This window comes from Myxocyprinus asiaticus, chromosome 21 (assembly GCF_019703515.2).
Source record: "Myxocyprinus asiaticus isolate MX2 ecotype Aquarium Trade chromosome 21, UBuf_Myxa_2, whole genome shotgun sequence".
NCBI classification, from domain to species: domain Eukaryota; kingdom Metazoa; phylum Chordata; class Actinopteri; order Cypriniformes; family Catostomidae; genus Myxocyprinus; species Myxocyprinus asiaticus.
In genome coordinates this window covers 22,803,590-22,827,893 of record NC_059364.1, presented here as the reverse complement: position 1 = coordinate 22,827,893, position 24,304 = coordinate 22,803,590, and the positions used below count along the sequence as shown (strand labels likewise).

General features: G+C 38.7%; 1 protein-coding gene across 5 annotated transcripts in view; it reads left to right on the top strand.

Moving 5' to 3' along the window:
- The window catches only part of LOC127412079 (B-cell lymphoma/leukemia 11A-like), a 63,267-nt gene extending 40,981 nt beyond the window's left edge, over positions 1-22,286 (top strand). For all 5 annotated transcript variants that reach the window (XM_051648126.1, XM_051648125.1, XM_051648127.1 and 2 more), the window contains exon 3: positions 16,898-22,286. In XM_051648126.1, coding sequence (XP_051504086.1) covers positions 16,898-18,960 — 2,063 coding nt within the window. In that variant the 3' untranslated portion in view covers positions 18,961-22,286. The remainder of the gene's footprint in view (positions 1-16,897) is intronic.
- The last annotated feature ends 2,018 nt before the right edge of the window (positions 22,287-24,304 follow it).

Genomic DNA, 24,304 nt, shown 5'->3' with positions numbered 1-24,304 from the left:
CAATGCCTTAAACTTTAAACTTAAACTTATTTTTCGTTTATCAGTATACGTTTTCTGGACATTGTTGTTGCAAATTCTGCATATTTACTGTAAATTATCTACCTGGCTTACATAGATGAGGTTTTGTTGAAATTGTGCGACTAACTTGTGATAGTCCTGGAAACATCAGTAAGAATGGGTTGAAAATTTTGAAAGAATTTATGATGTTTTGCATTGTATGCCATCTTTTTCCAGCAAAAGTGTGCTTATGAATATAGCTCTCATGGAGTTACATTATAGCTGTATAATCCCCAGCTATTATTGCAGATTAAAGACCTAGTAGTTAATTTAACATTTAAAGAAAATATTCACTTTTTGAAGAAAAAACATGAACTGGCCCAACTGGTCAGCCAGAAAATATTCAAACTGTTAAGCCCTGCTCTGGACTTTAGTGTTTAGTCTTTTCCAATCAGCATGTTTTCAACGCCACAAACTCTCACCCTCTTCACGTCCCTCCTATATTGCCACTTTCTCTCTTCAACTCTGGGCATCTGTGAGGTAGAAAGCAGCCTCTTGTTGAGGTGGAGGTGTGTGTTAAAGTGTGTGTGTGTTTGTGAGAGAGGGTCAGTCTTCCTAAGGTTTCTCTCCTAAAGTGCTTCTTCTCCTGAGACTGCAGAGCAAAAAGGGCTCTGAGTTACAGGCTTAGCTTTTCCTTTTGTTCTTTCATTTCTTTCTCTCTCATCAACTCCCCCCTCCACTCTGCCCCGTTCTGAGCCCCTGAGGTTGAGTCAGTGCAGACCTGCAGCCAGATAGTACAGAAAAAAAAATATTTCCAAAGATAGTCTGGGCCGGGAAAAACAAACACCTGAACAGCCCCCTGATGCTGATGGACAAATGAATGAGAGACAAAGAAAGAGAGCGATACACAGGCTGAGAAGCATGAACATGCTACATTGTCAGAAATATAATTTATTATTACATTTTTTTTAAATTAAGGGGCAAATTTTTCAAGGTAATTTTTTTTACCTTTATGAGGGCATTTAAAAATAAAATAAAAACACTTATACAATAAACCCTCTGCTAGGATACATTTTAAATAATTGTCCGATACATATGCTACATAATACAGCTTTTATTGTCTAGTGTCAGTAGATTTGTTTCAAATTTTGAGTTGTCTGGAAAGTGTCTACAGAGGCACTAAACCCATAACTAAATAGAACTAGAATAGAATATCATGAAATATTAGAAAATATTTTTTGCCCACACATTTTAAATATATGGGACAATTTTGTCACTCTCAGAGGCATTTTGCCCTGAGTCTTGTTTACTATGGCCTTGACATGGTCTTGCTCCCTATTGTGCATTGTGTTCTTAAAAACTTCAACTATAACAGAAAGAGACACATTGCAAAAAGATAAATATGTTAATTTTCTGGTGGAAAGTATTTATTTTGCATGTATGTGTGTCTTTCTGAGGGCGTGCAGCCAGTACTCAGTGTTTGTCAAGCTTTATGAAGGCACACAGTACTATAAGGCTGATGAGTGATCCTCTCTGGCCTACAGCTGCTGCTGGCTGCACTGGTGTGCATGTCCCTGCCCATCCCTACTCTCTCTCTCTCCCTCTCTCTCTGTCCTTGTATATGTGTGTGTCTGTGTTCATTGTGTGTTTGCTCGCAGGTGACCGCTGACCTATTGCGTGTGAAGCAAAAGAAAAAAATACCTCCCTGAATTTATTTTGACTCCTCTCATTTAAAGACTCACACAAGAGTCTACGTACAGTAGGGTCGAAGTGTCTTGGAAATAAACTGAAAGTTTTAGCATAAAAAAAACGTAGAACAAAGAAACAGTATGACTTAAAATGAGTAAGAAATATTAAGATTCTGCATTATTTCTACTGTAGGTCACTAATCAAATTAGCAAATTTTTGACATTGCCAATATTAACCCCCTTGTACAAAAGGTCTAATTTCCTTGCATCTTTTTGAAATTGAAATGTTCTCAGATCAAACTGGCATAACAAGGATCATCAGGTTTTGCACAAACTTGCGGAGTTCATGCCAGTTTGAGTGCACACTGTCATTAAATTGAATGTGAGCTTGTATGTATGATAAAATGACCTTAGAGATTTAAAGGGGTTTAATACACTATAAATGCAGTGCAGGGAAATGGGAGAGTTAGATACCTTGCAAAAAAGATCGAACCCTAATCACCAGCTCTTCCATACTGTACTTTGTATATACCACAGTGACAGAGGGGAAGGTAGCTGAATAATTAATGAAGTACAAGTGAACAGACTTCCAGCTGTTCTTCTACCGTAGGACATGCTATTCATGAATGTTTGAATGTCCTTTAAGAAAATATATTCAAATTGAAAAAGCACAAAAAAGCCTTAATAGAAATATGAATTGCCCAAGTTGAATACGATCGGGGACAGAAAGGGCGAAAACGCTGAGCGAAGTGCAATTATGTGAAAGCAAATGTTATGGAGCCTCAGAACTGGCTTTGGTCCTCTAATTAAAATGGCTGAAAATGTTTTGACAGTGTCTGAAGCCATGCCCCGGGCCCCAGCACTGCGCTGCTCCAATTTCTCTTCCTTACAGATGCAGTGATACATTTATGCAGAACGTGCTGTGAATATCTCACTCCTCTCTCCCCCCACCCCCCCAAGTTCATTCCCTGGTTCTCTCTCGCTCTGAGAGAGACAATAAAGAAAAAGAGGTCTCCATGATCTGTGCTTCAGAGGCTGTAGCTAAAGCCTTGGCCGTGTGCTGTTGTGCTGCATTGTTCATGCCATGTTCTCCCTGCTCTTTTATAACAATGATTGTGTATTTGGCTCTTATGTTAGCAAAACTCATCCCGTTTGGCGTTTGTGCTGGTTAAGAGAGTGGTAAGGCTTAATTAGTACTCAGCTACATTCTAATTTAATTCAAATCTAGTGTGGGATATTGGATAAAGCTAGCCTTATAAGTAGCAAGCATATAAAAAAAGTAGCTTTGTGCTTTATGAAAATCTTTGCAGATACCTCATATGAAAATCTATTTTATAACGATTATTCCAAAAATAATGACATTCATGCAGTAGGGTTGTGCAGTATACCTGTACTAACGATATATTCGTTAATACAGGTATACTGTTGCTAATTCTTGTTGCTAATTCTGGTACCTTACTACAGTATGTTGCTGTTAGTAAAATTTTACAGGATGTGAAATTTTTAACAATTTGACAATTAATCAAATTCAAATCTCAAAATGGCAGAGTGTGATTATTAAACAGCAAAAGAGAGTCATTTAATTATATAATATACAGTCTACATGAATGGACGAGAGGTGCTGCTGTGCTTTTTGTCACCTACTTTGTCATCCACGCGCGCACACACACACACACACACACACACACACACACACATATATATTGTGCATGATGCTCATAATGTGTAGTTTATGCGGCAGTGAACACTCACATAAACCGGGGAACTTGTACAAAACAAACATCAAAAACAGGAATAACTCAAAAGTCCACCAAAATAAAAGTTCCACCAAAATAAAAGCACTATTCAACTAGATGCATGAAATTGAAGACATTACAGCAGAAAAATAATACTGCTGTATAAAAATAATATTATTCATAGTCGTAGCAATAATACTGCTAATACCAATAATTTAATATGAACATATTGTATAATAATGGTTGTGTATATTGAATAATAATAATAATAATAACATGTAAGAAATATCACAAAAGCAAGTGTACTGAATATCAGCACACCATGAAGCGTGAACCCTGGGGAGCTCTGTTGTGCAGCATTTTATCTGAGCAAAAAGAAAATAACAATTTTCATTTGATAAAATACTGTTTTGATGTTAACATATACTTAAAACATGTAATACATAAAAAAATGAAAACAGAAAACACAGAATTTGTTACTGCAAGACTTTATGCAGTTCTATTTCATTTTCTGTTTAATTTCATCAGAAATCTGAAGCTATTTATTTATTGCCTATATATCGATTTAATACCGATACCAAGGTACCAGGGTTGGTATTGTACTGAAGCCAAAATGTTGGTATCGGAGCAACCCTATCACGCAGCAAAGATTTTGGGTCTTTCCCTTCATAGGAATTATAAGTAAGTGAATCTCGGTTTAATTAATTGATGCATTTGGAGCAGTGTAGTTTGCACAATGTTTAATTAGGCTATTTATGACAATGAATGTCATTCTCTCAGCTTCCCTTCTCTCCCTGTCTCTCCTCAACAGCCTAGACTCAAGATAATGGTCTTGTCCCCCTCTTTACTTGTCAATCTTTCACAAGTTCCACATATACAGTGGGGTTCTAGATTACAATCTCATTTAAATCTGAAATAAATAGAAAGATTTAACATTTTGACTATGACATTTTTTTTTAATGATTCTGCACTATTTCTTGGTCACTAATCAAATAGGCATATTTGTGACATTGACCATGTTAACTCATTTGTACAAAAGGGTAGATTTCCTTGCTGTCATTGAAGAACACAAGATACTCTTTGGAAAAACTGAATTAAATTAGAAAAATGCAAAATAGAAGCTTTTTCACAGCAACTTTTGGACCCCACTGTATGCGCATCTGGGTGCAGGTTAGTGTGTGGTATTTCTCTGAGCAGTTTTTGTTTTTCCTGTCTTAAAAAAAGGAAAAGATCAGAACGCACAAAGCTCATATGCTGTAATTTGTGCTCTCTATAATTTTGACATTTTGGTTTTGGGTTAAGAGTAGTCTACAGTTGCCACCATCAGCAGTGAGGTTCACTACTTGCAAGAGAATGAGGGAGAGAGAGACAGGATGGGAGGGGAAAAGAGATGCGCATATGTGGTTTTACGCTCTGACGGTTATATAAAGGTTTGGCCATTTAATTACAATCATAAACACAGTTTGGGAGGCTCTCGCTGTATTATTAAAATTATGTTTATGAGGTTATGTGGGAATTCATTTTTAAACAATCCTATCCAATGTCTATGGAAGCCATCAAACGATGGCACACACATTCACACACCCAAAGAACGGGCAGTTACATTAATCCGAATGACAGAACAACATGTTTGCTCATTGTTCAAGGGTTTCTCTGCCAAGAGTACTCCGTCTCTCCCTCTGGGGCTGCTACTCTCCAGACTTGTTCCCCAGTGGTACAGCATATCCCTAGCACAGCTCCTTGGTTGCTCTTTCATACAGTCATCAAGGCACACACACTCCTAACTTTCATATTCACATGTGCCTGGCATACTTCAGGGTTCCCATGGTCAGGGAAAACCTGGAAATATCTGGGAATTTTAAAATGTTTTTTTCTAGGCTTGGAAAAGTAATGTGATTTAAAAAGCTCTTAAAAGCCATGGCAATGTTTATGGTTAATATAATTCTTTAGGCTTTGATCAGATATATTTCATTGGCTAGATATTGCTCTTGTGCAGCATTAAGGCTTAAATATACTCTGCGTAAATATGTGAACTCAGACACTTCTAACTATAATTTTTATTCATTTAAATATCTGGTGGAAACATCTGAATGTAAAAGGTGGGGGACTACGAGAAGACTACGAGAGTGGTCGTTTCAAGATCTCGGGGTGAGAGACGTTAGGACCTCAGGAAGGTGGTTATTAAAGGTAATGGGGGTGGCCGCTTCAATTACACGGGGTGATCGACCTTAGGACTCCTGGGGCACCTGTTCAGCATTTCAAATCATACAAGGGGTGCTCAAGCTCATTGTTGAAATCTTTATTTTTATGCCTTGTTTTTACAAATTGCACTGTATTATTTTATTTCATTTAAATACCTAGTGGAAACATCTGAATGTGAAAGGAAAGGGGTTATTAAAGACTATGGGAGTGGTCGCTTTAAGATTACGGGGTGATAGGTGTTAGGACCTCAGGAAGGTGGTTATTAAAGGTCACGGAAGTTTCAATATCCCAGGGTGATTAACCTCATGTACCTGTTCCTGAAGGGGCACTCCGAACTCAGTTTTAATTTCTTAAGTCTTTTTAATTGTTATTTTTATTTTCTTGTTCTTAAGTGATTTTAAAATGAACCTTTTATTTTCTTTATCACTTCCATGTAAAGCACTTTGAATTACCACTGTGTATTAAATGTGCTATATAAAAAAAACTTGCCTTGCTTCTTGATTTTGTGCGTTCTGTGTTCCATAACATAACAGTGAACTCGTTGCATTCTCAACGATGCCACAAGGGGCGCTGTATTGGACATTAATGTATACTGTCAACTTCTACAGTGAGATATTTTAGTTAAATCGGATCGCGTGTTGGTAGTGTTGGCTAAGCACTCGTATCTGCATATGTGTACTTGCGTAAAGTATGTTTCTGGACTAAAACTTGTGCACAATGATGTCATAGTGATGTCTGATTTGGGATCAAATCTTTCTTTTCTGCTTCTCAAATAAGTCTAAATGATTATTTGTTAATCGGTCTGAATTGTAAGGTTTAAAAAAATCCGTATTCAGTGATACGACTGAAAAGCTCATGGAAAGGTCCTAGCAATTCATTAGTCAAAAAGTGTGGGAACCTTGATATTTAATACGGCAGTGCATTCTGTTGAATTACAGGAATATAACATATTTTGTGAATGTCACTTTTAAAGACTTCAAAGACAATGTGCTTCACTGTAGCCATATATCTTGAACATACTGTATATCTAGCACTTTTACAATAAACCTCCACTGTTCATGTGTGCTTGGGTGTATATATGTTTATTGAAAAGTGTATGTACAGTATATGTGGTGTGTGTGTTCTGTGTGAATGACCCAACATCAGTACCAAGGGGTGCCAGGGAACACAATATGGATCACAGTAGGGAAGCCGAACTCTGTGGAGCACCATATTGATATTTCTCCCCAACACAATCCTTTATTTCAAGTCAAACTGACTACGACATGCACACAAGTGCATACTCTCTTAGTGTGGCTCGCACATGCAAATATACATTTACACACACATAAAGTCCTGATTGGCCTCCTCGCCAAAACAATACCGCTTTCTATAAAAGCATTCTGGGGTAATTGTGTTTTGTCTTCGTTTTTGTGTGGTAGATTGTAGAGCAGCGCCTAATGACACACCAAGAGGATTGTGAAATTAGCCTCATTGTTGCTCTTAAATACTGAAATCAACTTCATGTATTCAGCAATAACAGAATATGCACTGATGTTACGCTTGGACTAGAATACAGCCGAGAGTTGATTTGACTGGCTTGAGAGGAAAATGTATGCCACATTCTGCGGTTATCATTAGCTGGGCAGACCCTGTTTAGCCATGTGTGTTTGTGATTGGAGAGGACACATTTCTCCGCGCAGTAATAATGATAAGGAGAGGGGAGTCAGGTGTGTGGAAATCTCTGCTGCACTTAATTGCACTCGCTGTCCGGCAGGCAGGCAGGCAAGCAATGTGATGGTGTATGTCAGAACTAGTTGATGCAGCAATTACTCGCATAATGTGGAAAGGGAATTCCTACAGGCTGGAGATCCTTTGTTAATTTCAACCTATTTTGTGCCCAGAATGTTTGACCTATTTTGTTGTTTAAAGTTTATGTTTCTCAGATCTGTTAACTCCACATGTGCATAAATTACTTTATCAGTCAATAATAGGCTTGTTTGAGATGAGCAAGTTCTGCGCAGAACCGATCACCGGTGATCACCGGCTAGGGCTGCAACAATGATTATTTTGATAATCGACCGCACTCTGTGACCGCACAGAGAAATGCCAGTTTCGGAGTTTGAGCTTATTTACACAACCGTTTACTTATTATTTGAACTTTAATAAAGGATGCATTTAAGATATAACGCCGGGGTGTTTCATTTTTAGACGCTTTGGCAGGTAAGTTTTGCTCAAGTGGAATGCCAGGTAAGGTTCAGCTTTATTTTACGTCAGGACGACACTGCTTCTGTATTTACTTATTTTGTATTTTTGTATTATAATTCCCTCATACTTTGCGATCTACATCACCTTTGCATCTGGACTGTGAGCTGTTTTCTTCCTCTCTTCATTCAGGAGCAAGTGGTAGTGCTGCTCTCGTGTGTCATCGTAAGTGTTTCAGATGATCTCATGTTGCACTAAATAAGATCAAACGACAATTCGACTATGAAAATATTGGTCGCCAATTTTTTATTGTCGATGTTGTCGATAACATCGACTAATCATTTCAGCCCTATCACCGGCAGGTGCATGCTGGCTAGAAATCTATCTGACTTGCTCTGATGTCATGGTGACATATGTCAAAAATACTCTCGTGAGAGTGAGGCGGCCACAGTTTTTAGAGGCAGGCTGTGCAGTTGCTATCTCCCAGTTGAGCAAACTGAAAGCACAACGGGAAAAGACTTGCTGACGACACAGCTTAAACAATCGTAATGTTTTTCTCTTCTAAAATGTTTTTATGTGTATAAATTATGTGTAAATATTCCCAAAACTCTGACAGTGTGATCTCTGAATGGGATATGTGATTGTTATCACAGTTTTAAAAAATCTAAAATAAGTGTCTTTATTAGACTAAAATAAAAATGAATGAAAAGATAGCTTTTGGGGGGAATTAAATAACAGGTACATTGGGTGACTCGTTCATCATATTTATTTTCATTTAAAAGCAACAAAATTGAATTACACCCACTTCGTCTGCAAAGCACATGAATCACTGCCTTTGATCTCGTAGGTGGCTGATCCACTACGAGAAGTGAGAACCGTCCGACTTGACAGTCCTTATTTCACTCCTTCCCTGACTGCAACCGCCTACACTCGTCTACTTTCAAGGCAACACGTTTGGCATCTCAAACGAGCCTAATGACCGTCTGTCTTTCTGTCTGTCTGGATGGCACTTCAGTTGGGCCACTGTGTCTGACTGTCCTGGTGAAGGACTGTCTTCTGTTCACTAGCCACTGACACAGTGTCCCTTAACTGAGCCCACCCTGTGAAAAATGTCCCAATTTTCACTCACACAAAAAAGGCTTCATTCATATGCTTCTTATCAGGGTTCAGGACAGTGAAAAGTTAATAAATATGAAGTCAGATTTTTGCCAGCCTGTCCAGTTAATTACTGACATGCTTCATCCCAGGAGCACCAGCCCCAGTTATCACCATATCTCTTTTAAGTGAGTTTTTTTTTTTTTTTACCCCCGATCCCCCCACCACTACCATGTCGGTTTGAATAAAAAAAGAAGTATTTAATGGGCACAATGCACTCCATTGTTTAGACATTAGTGTGTTTTTTTGGCACAGAGGATAAAAATGCATAATGTTTGGGTTTGGAGGGCACACAGTGTGAGAAGTGTCTCAGAGTCTTTTGCGGGATTTTTATGGCACTTCCTCTGTCCAGCTTTGTCCGTGAACAAGTGTTGGTCAAACAGGCCTTTGTTTGTGGCCAGTCACTCGGCACACCACAAAGAGTCTGGAACCGGACAAAGAGCTGTGTGTGTGAGAGTGCTGCTGGGCCGACCCAGCCAGACTGCTCCGAGGAATACTGTTACGAGCGAGAGACGCACATGACCCAAGCACTCACACACCTATCCACACATAGGCACTCATAAAAAGCTTGCAACCTGGATAGATTCAGCCAGTATTGTCATTCAGTGGCACTAATCAATGATGCTTGTATCCAGCAAATAATGTTTGTTTCTTAGTATATGGTTAGTTGACATTAAATTCTTTTGGGAAGTTGACATGTCCTGTAGTGAGACATGCTATAGTCCATCTAAAACTATTTTAAACACTATGTTGATTCACTGATATAAAGTATTATGCACATTATCTTTATATGGAATATTTGTATTTTATTAATTAATTTTTCACCACAGGATTATTTAAAATTAACATGAAAAATAAATGGTGGAAAAACTTACAAGAAATGGTACAGAGCCAAAAATTATAAACTAAATTAAAACTATATAGACATTTTATGCATCAGTGACCTATAAACATTCACATATAAACAGCCATACATGGCATTGATTGATTTATGAAATTTATTTTACTTTTTAAATATTTACAGGATTCATATCCAATTAATTTTATAACCATATTATATAAAAATTATAATACCATAAATCTGAGTCTTAAACTGAGACCTGAGGTGAAGGGACACATCAAACACAAATCTATGCAGAGGCTCTTGAAAGCATAAGCTGCTGGTAAAATTAAAAAATGATATTACGTGGCATTGTCCTTTCTCCCCCTGCATTCACTAATCCTGTTACTGCATTGTTGCATTACCTGAATTACCATTATCTCTGAGAGCTGTTAAATCTAAACACAATCGTCAAGGACAAAACAAAAGGAGCCGCAGTCTTCGCTAGTGACAGCAGTAAAGCTGTCGAGATGGAATGCCGATAGTACAGCTCGCAAAATGCCAGTACCCGTCCAAATGACCTGCACTTATGTAGGAGGTTTTGAATCAGTTCATGCAAGTGTATGTGTTGGTCCAGTGCTTTTGTGTGGCGTGGATGCCGTGTGTGTTTGAGTTAGGTGGGGGGGGGGGGTTCAGTGGTGGGAGGAAGATGAACAATGGATGAATCTGCATGTCGGGGATATTGGGCTGCCCGAGCTGTTTTAATCTGGCATTCATCTTAGTCTGCCAGTGCCATCGATCCAGACGGCACACACAGAAATGCACCCCACTCTCTTTACAAAGCCAACTGTAGACACTACTCTAAATATACACACTCTTCATATATATATGTCAGTCATGCGTGTCAGTCATACACACACTTACATACATGGAACAAGATACGTAAATCTGTTCAGAATGATTGTGTCTACACGAATACAAAGGTGCACACTCACATACAACATACACATTTACTTTATTTAATTTAACTGTATTTTAATGAAATTGGAATGACGATAAAATTATTTTTCATTTGTAAATGCGGTTGTGTAACTAGCATGATTACATGCAAATACTGACAAACAGGTTAAGGATTGCGTTTGTGTGATCTGTCCTGAGGCCCTGAGATTTTATCCTTTATTGAAGGTTAGTACTGGGAAAATATTTTATGCCCCAGACAAGCTGCCTGAAATTTGCAAGAGTCATAACTTTACACTTTTTTGTTATTTTTGCACTGTAAAGCTATCTGTATGCTGTGGTACAGTTTTCCTGAGTGAGTTGCACATCTCAGCAGGGTGGGTGGGGATGGGGGGGAGCTCACAACATACAGTATTTCCTTCCTCCAAGTCTCTGATTTCACCATGGGCACTACTCACTCTCTGCCAAGCCATCACCGCTCTGTAATACAGCCTCACTTTTTGTCAAGATCATTTAGTGTGGCTTTATCTAACTGCAGTTTAATGCGTGTGTGTGTGTGTGTGTGTGTGTGTGTGTGTGTGTGTGACGATTTAGCTGGATTAGTCGGTCCTGTGAGGATGTGGTTGGCAGTTTGGGGGTGGTTGTTGGATAGAAAGTGGGGGTGTTCTTGTTTTCCCGTGGCTCTGTGCTGTAACATTGCTCTGACATTTCCCTGTGTAAAAACTTCCAGCAATCCACTGAGTGCTTGCATTCGTCTGGAAGCAGTCGTGCCGCTGCCAGCTACCACAGACCAGTCCAACAACTGTCACCAACAGTCTCTGCCTCAAATGCCACGACTTTCCAGCTTGTCCGGAATGACCCGCTTTCACTGCAAATTGGAGAGCTTTCTAATTAACTGAGGAAAATTTGCATGAGGCTGCTTTTGACTTATCTTAAATGTGTCTCCAAGTGTCAAGCCACAGTTTATCATTACATTTAATGAACTTGTAGACCCAGCGGTAGCTGTGAGATTAGAGTGATGCAGAGAGGATGTCTTTCTCTCTTTCTGTCTCTCTGTTACACATATTAAACAGCTGTGAGTCCCTCTCCTGCTTTTACTGTTCATCCATCTCAAATGCTCAGCTCTCCAATTCTCCTCTCAAAAAGACAGTCAATGACACAAAGAATACTCTTTTAACTCTCTTGAGAAAATTAAAATTAGACTGAAAGGAGGGGGAGGCTAATTTCTTTGGCAGGCTGTTGCTTTTAATTCCTTCCAATAAAATCTTCAGAGTCTAATAGCAGATTATTGGAGCACCTGTCGGTGGCTTGCCGACTCCCATCATCGGAACAGATTGTGACAGTTTTGTCAGAAGAAGAACCTGGCTGCGAGCGTGCCAGGCACAATGGCCACATGGCACACATCGGTGTATGCGCAAGGCATGCCAGTCAATAATACTGCTGCATGTATGAAGCTATCAATTATTGCTGCAATTATTTGTCTAGTTGGATATTCAAAATGTCATGTGAAAAAGATGATTACATATTCCAGTGAGCATTGCCATGTGTAATGAAATGAAGTAGGGCCTTGTTAAACATGGCGATGCAGTAACCTGTTCTTCAGAGACCCCTGTAGATGGTGAGGAGACAAAAAAAAACAACAACGATTTTTTACCAGTATACAGTAAAGTCTGCTAACCTAATGTAGACCCTATTCTAAAAGCAAGCTTACATGTAAATGTTTGAGAAGAGACTGATTAAAAGGATAGATCAGGGGTGGTAGATGACTTTCTTTCTTCCGTGGAACACAGAAGGAGATGGGCAAATATGCAGAATATTAGCCTCAGTCACCATTCACTTTCATTGTATGGTAAAAAAAGATGCAAAAATGCAAAAATGGTGACAGATGGCTAATCTCCTTTTGTGTTCCACAGAGGAAAAAAAAAATAAAATCATATGGGTTTGGAACAACATTAGGGTGAGTAAATTATGATTCTTCATTTTTTGGTGAACTATCCCTTTAAATCTCTCTTCCAAAATAAACAACAAGAGATAACCATTACAGTTTTAGCTGTGTGACAGCATGCAAAATACCCTTTGCATGATAATACAAAAATGTAAACTAGGTTAAACCCTCTGCAGGTGGCAACAATTAAATGTAATTTCTGCAGATTGTAATGATCCATAATTTAGCTGGCCTTTGCATCAACCCCCTGATATCAAGTATTGTGCAGTCTTGATTTGGTGCAGGGCTTACAGCTGTTGGTCATGAGTGAGATTGTCAGGAGGTGGTTGTGGGTGGCAGGGCCACAAAACATCAATGTGCTATTATTTTTCTCTCTGTTCACAGCACCCGTCATCTCCGTCGCTCTCAGCTGATATCGTCACCACTGCTGTCTTGTTCAAGGACCTTGGTTTATTGTTTAAAAATATTCTTCAAATTTGATTTACATTCAATTTTGAAGTCTTAATGAAGCTGAGTCTTTAAATTCTTCCCATTTTCCCAAATTCTACCAGTGCCAGTTCTAACCTTTTGGGGGCCCTAAGCAAGATTTTGTGTGGGGGCCCTGTCAGTGGGTTTGTTACCCTCAAAACAATCCCCTCACACTTTAAGCCTTTTTCACAGAGCATTTTTGAAGTAAAACAACATACAGTGAGTCAATATTAAGTAACATTAGCAGTTAGTACTCTTTATTCGGACAATAAGCCAATGGCACCTAAGGAGCCAAATTTCAATAAATAAAAGGAAAAGGAACATAAGGCCAGTCTGCAGGGTCAGATGGTAGGGCATTTGCTGACTGTACATCACTGAGGTCAAATAATAATAAAAAAAAAAAAAAACAGTTTGATTCTTTATTTGAAATGACCTAACACATCATTAATGACTTAATGATATCAGATATGTTTGCATTGCAAGTTTTTGCATTTTATTTTGACTTTTTATAAACTTTTATAATCTACATTATACACTTAGAAATTAAACATAAAACAGAGCAAACAATAAAACAATGAACAAGAGTAAATGAATACAGGCTTAAAGACAAATAGAAACATATTAAAATGTCAGTGAGACAAATGAACTGTGAAATAAATGAAATAAAATTTTGTTTGTCAGCTAAAAGCTTGCCAAAAATTAGGCTCTAGTACCACCTAGCTTTCTGAAAAATTGTAACGCACCTATGAGAGAGTTTCACAGCTGAATGCTTTTCTGTATGCATAATTAACCGGAAAGCATGAACAATTTTTTTTTCTCAAGAAATATGAAACATGAGAATCCATAAATATTTCTCTAAATGTGAAAACTTTGGACTGAAAGTTCTAATAGATATTGTTTATTGAAGCACTGAACATGACATTCAGCAGAGCTTGCATGATTGAACAGGTATGTGCTTCTTTATTATGTTATAAAACAAATAGTATGTCATGTTTTGATTTTGCATGCTTTGATGTGTAAGTCATTTTTATTTGTATAGTGCTTTTCACAATACATATCGTTTTAAAGCAGCTTTACAGAAAATTATGCTACAATGTCTGTAATGTCTTAAAATACTTGTTGAGCAGTTTCATAAAAATAAAAAAAACAAACATTTAAAAGTAAAACAATATATTAAAATAGCCTTAAAAATAGTACATTCCTTCATGCTCTCTCGTTTCACAATCCAGGTGCATTTTTCTCCTCCCCCCTCCAAGTTGAACCCTGACACAAGCCTAATAATACAGGGCTCCTTAAGGCTGATTAGTGAATTTGAAAATATGTAGATTTGGACATGCCTAATTATTTCATTCCTAAATGTCATTCCTAAACACCATCATCCGTTCGGTGTCTCTAGTCTTACACCTTGCTCATGTAGAGTGGGTGTATTTCTTTACTTGGCAAGGCAGAGACAAAATGATGACAGCACAATAGGGTGCAGCGATGTCCGGAGGTGGCTGTCTGCCTGCCACGGAGCCTTCCAGAACCACCCCCATTTGTGTGCATTTACAGGATTATCCCAGAAACCCACAGCGGCTCCGGCCTCCCTTCCCTCCTCTGAGCAGCAGAAAGTCCTTACCTCTTTACATGCTTTGCTGGCTATTGAAGACTTCAGAGAAAGCTCCTCTGAGGAAAACAAACGAGATGAAAGAGTGCATGCTGCCTGTTCATCTCCGTTCAACACCTCTTTTTGCCTTTCTTCCTGCCATCTCTCTCTCCATTTTTCAATTTCACTCTCTTCCCCTCTTTCTCCCGGAATAGTTGTAAACAGTGCATGAAAGCAGTTTAGAGACCTCTGGCTTGAGGGGGGAGTTAAATCTATCTCCCATGTCCATTTTCACTGTTTGTTGTTTGTGGTTCCTCTGTGAATGATGGCTCTTTTCCTGACCAATTGACCTTGCGCTTTTGGAAGCGTAGGTAGATATCTGTACCTGCGAAAAACGGTGTTGCATGTAACATCCCTTTTAGTGCTGGTAATTTTCAAAGTTCAAACTGTCACTCATTACCTCATGGAAATATCCATTTCATTGCCATTTGTAAGTTAATCGTGTGTTTTAAAAAAAAAAAATTTAACTAAGGGCATTCTGAACCTGCTGCTTGTTTACCTGTTGATGGAGTAAATGCCATTTGCAGCACTTTAATAATATTTATTTATTTATTTAGAATTTATTCAGTGTAATTATCAAAAATGGTTTAGTAGCTTTTGACAGCTTTCCATTTGGATCGCCTAGATGAAACATTTAGACTTAAGGATAGAGAGATGTATGCTCTTTTGCACATTTAATATTTATTAATATATATATATATATATATATATATATATATATATATATATATATAGGTATACTGTATATGCAGTATATATATGTAACAAGGTTAAAATGGAAAGGAGGAGGCGGGAACCATCAAAATAATGTTTAATGAGAAGAAAATGAGAGTGTGAATATGTGTCTTTGCGTCTATAATTGGGTGTCTGCTAGTTTATTTTTGAGGATACAGGCCCACTGTATCAACAGTTTATCAGTCCCTCCATAACTCAGTGAGAAAAAATCTTTCATAGATAGATAACAAAACATTAGCTTCAATGCAGCATGTTTAGTGTTGAAAGGCTCTTGTTTCAGCCTCCTTTATTATCTAATCTCCAAAATGAGGTGGTTAAGGAATCAGAAACATTAAAAGAGATTACAAACGCAATGGGAGGAAAATCATAGGTCATTGTTGTAGTGCCATTGAGAGTCAATTATTGTTTTAAATGTTTTAATTGTTTTAGTTTTTTATTTGTGCTTGTTGCTTTCTCTCCATTTGAAGCAACTGTTACTTGTGTGAGCATGCATTGGAATAGCAGCTAATTTATTAAACATAAATAAAATGTCAAAACACAAAGGATTGTTTTAAAGTGTTGTGCTGACATGAATGTAGAGATGCTTGAATCAGTTATCCTGGCTTTGCACTGGCTTAAACACACAGTTTGTACATTTTGACCTTTAACACACTTTAAGCAATGTGTGTGCTTCCTCTGTTACCCCTTCACAGGATCAATTACTGTAGTTCTTCCATAATTTGTTTATTCTTCCTGTTCATTTGTTTTTGTACATGGATAAAAGCATTCAGGTTGAGAGAACACTATTGTTTGCTTTTACAGTCCTGCTGAAAACTGCTGCAAGAAAAACCAGCTGAGCAGTGTGAAGCCCAAAGCAAGGGTTGAAGGTTTCTGATTCCACACCCCATGCGCAGACCTGAGAATAACCCTAACATGGTCCTTTTCTGCTGGACTGGTGCTTTGTCTAGGTCTTGTGAAAAGCTCTGCTTCATTGGGCTCTGGCCTGTAGTGCTGTTTGGGAGCATGTTTATAATAAGAGCTGTGTTTACTATTACATGATACTGCCTTAGCCTTCTGGTTACAGTGGCTACAGCTGATGGGAAAGTGTTAGTATATGGGGCTGCATAGGCCTAGGGTCTAGGCTAAAAATGAGGGATTTCATAAATGAATAAGCCCCAATCTGTAGTGTTTTTGTCAGACAGAAATGTACCAGGGATCAGCCGAGGAATGGAATTAGAGAGAACACATGGAACAGCTCTTGAGCGCAGATCTCTTTTAGCATGTATTAATGTATTAAACTAATGATCATCCTTTAAATTAGTTGCAGTGAAAGTCTTTGGTACAATTAGAGGACTAACTCTTAAATTCTCTGTTTTGTCTTTGCAGGTAAAGATGAGCCCAGCAGCTACACTTGCACAACCTGTAAGCAGCTGTTCAGCAGTGCCTGGTTCCTGCTGCAACATGCCCAGAACACTCATGGCTTCCGCATCTACCTTGAGAGTGAGCGCGGAAGCCCTCTCACGCCCCGTGTGGGCGCTCCTTCGGGAATGGCCGCAGATTGCTCCTCTCAGCCCCCCATGCACAGCATCCATCTCCCAGAGGGAAGCCCCTTCAATCTGCTGCGAATACCCAACTCCGGACGTGATGGACCCCCTCTCCGGGAGGGTCGGTTTCCCCCAACACCACCTCTCTTTAGCCCTCCACCTCGCCAACACTTAGACCCCCATCGCATGGAGCACCTAAGCCCAGAGGAGCTGGCCTTGGCCACCCACCACCCGAGTGCCTTTGACAGGGTGCTGCGCCTCAATCCCCTACCCCTGGATCCCCCAGCTATGGACTTCTCTCGTAGGCTGAGGGAGCTGGCTGGCAACACCTCAGGGTCAACTCCTCCCCTCTCACCCAACCGGCCCAGCCCTATGCAACGGCTACTACAACCATTCCAGTCGGGAACAAAGCCTCCCTTTCTGTCTACCCCTCCCCTACCTTCCATGCAGTCCCCTTCTGGCTCCCAGTCCACCCCAACCCCTCTTACCCAGCAGCCCAACACGCCCATGAAGACCAAGTCTTGTGAGTTCTGTGGGAAGACCTTCAAGTTCCAGAGTAATCTAATCGTGCATCGGCGCAGTCACACGGGCGAGAAACCCTACAAGTGCCACCTGTGCGACCACGCCTGTACCCAGGCCAGCAAGCTAAAGCGCCACATGAAGACACACATGAACAAGTCATCGCCTATGACAGTCAAATCCGATGATGGTCTGTCTACAGCCAGCTCCCCCGAACCAGGAACCAGCGACCTAGTGGGTAGTGCCAGTAATGCCCTCAAGTCTGTGGTAGCCAAATTCAAAACTGAAAATGACCGTCTGATCCCAGCGAATGGGGAAGAAGAAGAGGAAGAGGAGGAGGAGGAGGAGGAGGAAGAAGAAGAGGAAGAGGAAGAAGAGGAAGGAGAGGAGGAGGAGCTGGAGAGGGAAGGAGGTCGAAACAACTACCACTTTAGCCTCAATCTTGAGGCTGCACGGCACCATGAGAACAACAGTGGGCGTCTGGGTGCAGGTGAGGACGGTATCCCGCGCTCACTACCTGAGGTTATGCAGGGCATGGGCCTGGCTGCCAGCATGCAGCACTACAGTGAGGCTTTCCGACAACACAAGCGAGGAGCCCTAAACTCTGACAATGATGTACACCGGGACATGTGTGATGATGATTCAGCCCTGGAATCAGACAGAGTGGACGAGGGCTGTGGCTCAGCTATCAATGGTCGAGGCTTGTCCCCCAGCGAGTCTGCCTCTGTGGGTTTGTCCAAGAAGCTACTACTGGGCAGCCCCAGCTCACTTAGTCCTTTCTCCAAACGAATCAAGCTAGAGAAGGAGTTTGACCTCTCCACCCCTACAATCCCCAACACTGAGAACGTCTATTCCCAGTGGTTGGCTGGCTACGCTGCCTCTCGGCAGCTCAAGGACCCCTTTCTGAATTTCGGGGATTCCAGACAATCGCCTTTCGCCTCATCTTCAGAGCACTCCTCAGAGAACGGAAGCCTGCGCTTCTCAACGCCACCAGGGGACCTGGATGGTGGTGTCTCGGGCCGCAGTGGGACAGGCAGTGGCGGCAGTACGCCACATCTTGGGGGTCCCGGTCGACCCAGCTCAAAAGATAGCCGACGCAGCGACACCTGCGAGTTCTGCGGTAAAATTTTCAAAAACTGCAGCAACCTGACAGTGCACCGGCGCAGCCACACGGGTGAAAGGCCTTATAAGTGTGAGCTCTGCAATTATGCCTGCGCTCAGAGCAGCAAGCTAACGCGGCACATGAAAACGCATGGGCAAGTGGGCAAGGACGTTTACAAATGTGAAATCTGTCAGATGCCTTTTAGTGTGTACAGCACCCTTGAGAAACATATGAAAAAATGGCACAGTGACCGTGTATTGAACAATGAAATTAAAACTGAGTAGCGGTGGCATGTGGAGGCTCACTTGCCTGTTAACAGCGAATAACACCTAACCCCACCCTCATCCTTGTAGATTTCCCTGTTTCGCTAGTCCAGTGGCGGCTAAGACAACGTGCTTGGCACCACCAGCACACCCTTTTCATTTTATCGTTGAATGCATGATCTGTATCGGGGCAATACTATTGCATTGATGCAAACTTGGAGCCTTTCTCTTGTGCAATAATTTACATGTGTACTTTTTCTTTTTTCTTTCCCATTTTTGAAAATTTGGCAGCATGCATGATATGTTTTGACAAGTTTAAAAAAATTAATCGTCCCTGGTTGGTTAGTTGTTTAGTAAATGTGTTGTTGTTTTATTGTTCATTATTTTAAAAATGTTTTTTTATATATATATATTTTTATTTTATTTTACGATCTCAGAAAAAGAAAAGACAAGAAGAAAACAACCATGCTGCATACATTCTGTAATACATATCATGTACAGTTTTGTGTTGTAACATGGAGGACTACAGTCTATTGCTTAACCCTCTTTGGATGGGCTGGGTATCGCACTTAAACTAATCTTTCAAAAAGATGTTCTGTCCACATAGGGTTAAAATATTATTTGGCCCCTATTATGGAATAAAACTAACGACAACCTTTGAATTTCTTAAAAAAGGAAGAAAAACATTAAGATTTGAATTTGTACTATCATTTGGTAAAACAAACAAAAAGAGTGCCTTGGATATCTTGAAACTACATTGATTAATCTTCTCATCTGCTGTAATTCTGGAGTCTCAGATACAACAAAAGGATTTAATTGATCCTAAAAAGGTACTTGCATCAAGTACCTGACAGCTACAGTCAACTGTGACTTTAGAGAGAAATAAGAGTAATAATCAAAAATATAAGGACATTTCTAGTTAATCATCATTAGGTACCTATGTACAATGTATCCTTCCATTGTGGTTTATGTCCTGTGCATGGCACTTGCAGAATATAGTGTGGGGTTCAGCCTTGTTTACTTAATTGAAGGTACTTTACTCAGTGGTGCTCATTTTCAATCCACAATCATTTGATTTCTCTGTGTTTGTTACAGTCTTATCTTCAGTAGCACAAAGTTTTGACGTTTCTTTAAATTACCAGTGTTAGTGTGAACAAACATTGCGAAGGAATACCTGAGGGCATTTAGACCGAACTAATGCAATGCACATTTGAGAACTGGTTATCAACAAAACATTCAAATATTTGCAGCTGACAGTGATGATTAACTATGAATTGCCCAAAGGTGTGAGTCAAAATTTTATTTCTTTATTACTGCATATATCTGAGCTCCCTAAAAGACTAAATGAACCTGAAAGACCAAGTGAGACAAAGAAAGAGGGAAAAACCATACACATAATTTTTGTTCCTTTGTTTTATATTAATTTCACACAAAGTGTGGTATATGGTGGCATTCAAGGAGACTCTTTTTCATAATTTCATTATGACATCAATGACTTTAAACATGTTTGGTGTTTAGACAGCACCTGCCACTCTGCCCTTCTTTTTGTATTTGACAAGCTAATTAGAGATATAGTGGTTGAGTATTAATTAAGATTGCTCGCCTGTTGGACAACAAAGTGCACTGTTAAAGTTTCCCAGTTTACAGATATTCATAAGAGGGAAAACTTCCTAAATAAACGAACGTTGTGTCATTGTTTAATGTAAAGAAGCCAACTCCTAGACGAAGATGAAGCCCACCTCTCATATAATATTAACATGTCAAGGCACACAGTGCTTGATAAAGAAAGGACAATAGAAACTTGCTGCTTTCACCGCAAGAACTTTTTCTTTGTTTTGTACAAATAATTTGTTTTGTACAAATAATTTTTTTTTTAATTATTATTATTATGAAAATAAAATGACTTTTTTTCTTTTAAGTAACATTTCATTATCTTAGGGGAAACTGTATTTAAGTTTGTTGCTTCTCTTTTCCTCTTTGTCTTGGTGGTGTTCGAGACTTGATCACAATATATATAAAATGGGAAAAAATCTGTGATTTTTTTCTTTGTTTTTTTTTTTTCATCTTGGCTCTTCAAAGCTTTTCAGGTCAAAATCTTGCATTGGGGAAAGGTTTAAGATTATATATAAAATATATAATAGAGAAACATAAATATAGGAAAATGCACATCAATGTCAGTTCCTATTCTAAAACACATTTATGGTCTACTTTCTTCTGTATTTCTAGAATGGTATTTGAATTAAATGTTCACCTAGTGTAGGTACTACAGTATTTATATTGAGGCTTGTATTTTTAACTGTTGCTTGTTCTCTCAAAAGGTATTATTGTACCTTTTTTGGTAGTGGTAAAAAACAACAAGCTGCCACGGTATATTTTTTTAATTTGGCAGGATAATATAGTGCAAATTATTTGTATGTTTAAAAAAAAAAAAAATGAAAAAAAATAAATAAAATAAAATAAAATGAAAAAAAATAAATAAAATAAAATGAAAAAATTAAAGTATGTGGCATTGTACAAAGGAGGCCATTTAATGGTTTCTTCGAGGAGTCTTTTGAGAATGTCCACACTAGCTAAAACAGGTGGTTGTACATATCTTTTTCTGTTCTTCCTTTTTTTTTTAAATCTCCTCTGCTGCCATTCTGTATGCAGTACAGCAAGCTAATGTTGGGTTGTTCTGTTGTGTGCTTCTCTGTCTTTTCACTTGTCCACCTGAATACATTCCAGCATCTTAAAAAAGCAAACATCATATGCAGTAAAATACCAGTAAATAAACAAACAAAAATAATTTAAATAAATGAAATAAATAATCAGTGTTTTGCAGATGTTTTTTTTTTTTTCATTGCCAAATATTAAATGGTGCTTTATATTAAGATTGGGACAATTTTCATATGCAAAGCATATTTAAAAATGAAATGGAACTAAAGGAGCAGCCCACTTAAGTTCATACACTTTTGTAAATGGCAATGCGGAATATTTTGTTATCAGCCTTTTCTATTCCTGTTATGAGAGCTGTTTGTTGTAACTTGAACTTGAACTTTATCTTTTTCAATGGGAGTCACTATTTATTATTGCTTAAATACTCTGTTCAAAACAGAGACACAGAATGGATCATTTTTTCATTTGTTTTCTTTCTTTCTTTTTTTCTTTCTTTTTTTTGAAGAAAAGAATGACCAAAGGTCATTGATATTTGTTTTGTTGTTGTTGTTTTTGTTTCTGGTCTTATGTTAAGTTTTATTGGAGAAACCACTGTCTGTGTTTTCTGACAGTTGTCTACATTAACTTGTTCACCAACCAATTTTGTCCCTTTATTGAAAACAATTAATAAAAAAATTAAAGTATACATCTGTGTGTGGCGGCAACAATTTCTGTCTGTATTTTTTGTCTTAGATTACTCCAGCACAGTAGTATAGAGGAACATTTGCTTCTGCACAGCCACACACACACACACACACACACACACACACACACACACACACACTTACAGTAGGGAAATGAAACGCATCTCAGTGTATCATTCTAAAGCTGTGATGGTGTTTAACTCTCAATTGCTTAAACTCCACTGAGTGTATGCGTGTCAAATAATTAGGATGGCTGTCTTGAGCAGCTCTGCACTGGTGGCACCTCTCCCCTCCCCCATTCCCAGCTCCGCTACTGTGTGTGCATGTGCTTGTGTGTGTGGTTCGGCAGCAGCATGTTTAGCCCCTGGGTGTAGGAGGACCATCAGGCTGCCCTGCAGATCTCTGGGGTCATGTGACCAAGTGACATGAAAAGTGTTACCTTACCTGTTCCAATACGTTAGAGGAGCAGCTTAGCAGCTTTAACACACATTCAACATACTCTTTGTACACAGACACTGAATGAGGGCTCGTTGTCACACTTTTTATGAAATGTGAATATTTTTCATGGTAGCTTTATTTTTGAGAGGCAATTTCTGTATAGAGTTTTAGCTACAAAGGAAAAAAGTAGATTTTATAATGTACCCAAACCAAATCTATACACTCTAAACCCTAATGCTCAAAATAATTAATTGTTTTGAGCAGAGAAAAATTTAATTATACAAATAAGTTCAAATAAATGAACCTTTATGAGTATTTAGAACTTTCTCTTTAGTTCACAAAACTGATACCGTTTAAGTAACCTGAACTGTTTTTTTTGTTTGTTTTCAAGTTTAATGAATGTGTCTCTTTAAATTTACAGGAACTTATATTTAACTGAAACTGAGCAGGGGATTTCTATTTCCCAGCATGCTCTGCATGGCATTCCACATGGAGAGTAAGTGTAAAACTAAAGTATTATATAATGTGTCTTTGTGCAAGATTAATGTAAAGGGGGATACTTGTTAGTGTTTAATGTTTTATTTTTTTATTTTTTTATTTAGAAGAGTTTCTGTTTTGTTAAGGTTTGGGGGGGTTACCATTACGATGAATAGTGGAGCCTGAGCTTAAGTTGAGGAGTTCTATTACCTTAAACCTGGGAGTTTATTAACTTAAAATTTGATGTAACTGACTGCCCCAAATTTTTTTAGTTCCGCTTACTTATTAGGATTTACGGTGTAAAGTTGACTCTTGTAAAATGTATGCCACTGTGGTTTTATTGTATTTAAATCTTTACCCAAGAGCTATAAAAATAAAAACAAGGTGATATTGTAATATTAGTTAGGAGGTTTGAATAGGCTACACAAATATTATTCTAACTTAAGATGGTTTTGAACTAGGTGTTTGAAAGCAACATATAAAACCTCTGCTGGACAAAACAAGAAGACAAAGAAAGAGGGAAAAACCATACACATAATTTTTGTTCCTTTGTTTTATATTAATTTCACACAAAGTGTGGTATATGTTGGCATTCAAGGAGACTCTTTTTCATAATTTCATTATGACATCAATGACTTTAAACAACATGTTTGGTGTTTAGACAGCACCTGCCACTCTGCCCTTCTTTTTGTATTTGACAAGCTAATTAGAGATATAGTGGTTGAGTATTAATTAAGATTGCTCGCCTGTTGGACAACAAAGTGCACTGTTAAAGTTTCCCAGATATTCATAAGAGGGAAAACTTCCTAAATAAACGAACGTTGTGTCATTGTTTAATGTAAAGAAGCCAACTCCTAGACGAAGATGAAGCCCACCTCTCATATAATATTAACATGTCAAGGCTTAAGATGGTTTTGAACTAGGTGTTTGAAAGCAACATATAAAACCTCTGCTGGACAAAACAAGAAGACAAAGAAAGAGGGAAAAAGCTAGATAAGAGAGGACACTGGCAGCAGTTTATGCAAGCTGCTGTGCTCATGATGCTGTGCCATGTGGGCTTCTGTTGTGCCGTGCACAACGCGTTTTAGTTTATGAACAGATTTAGCGCTTAT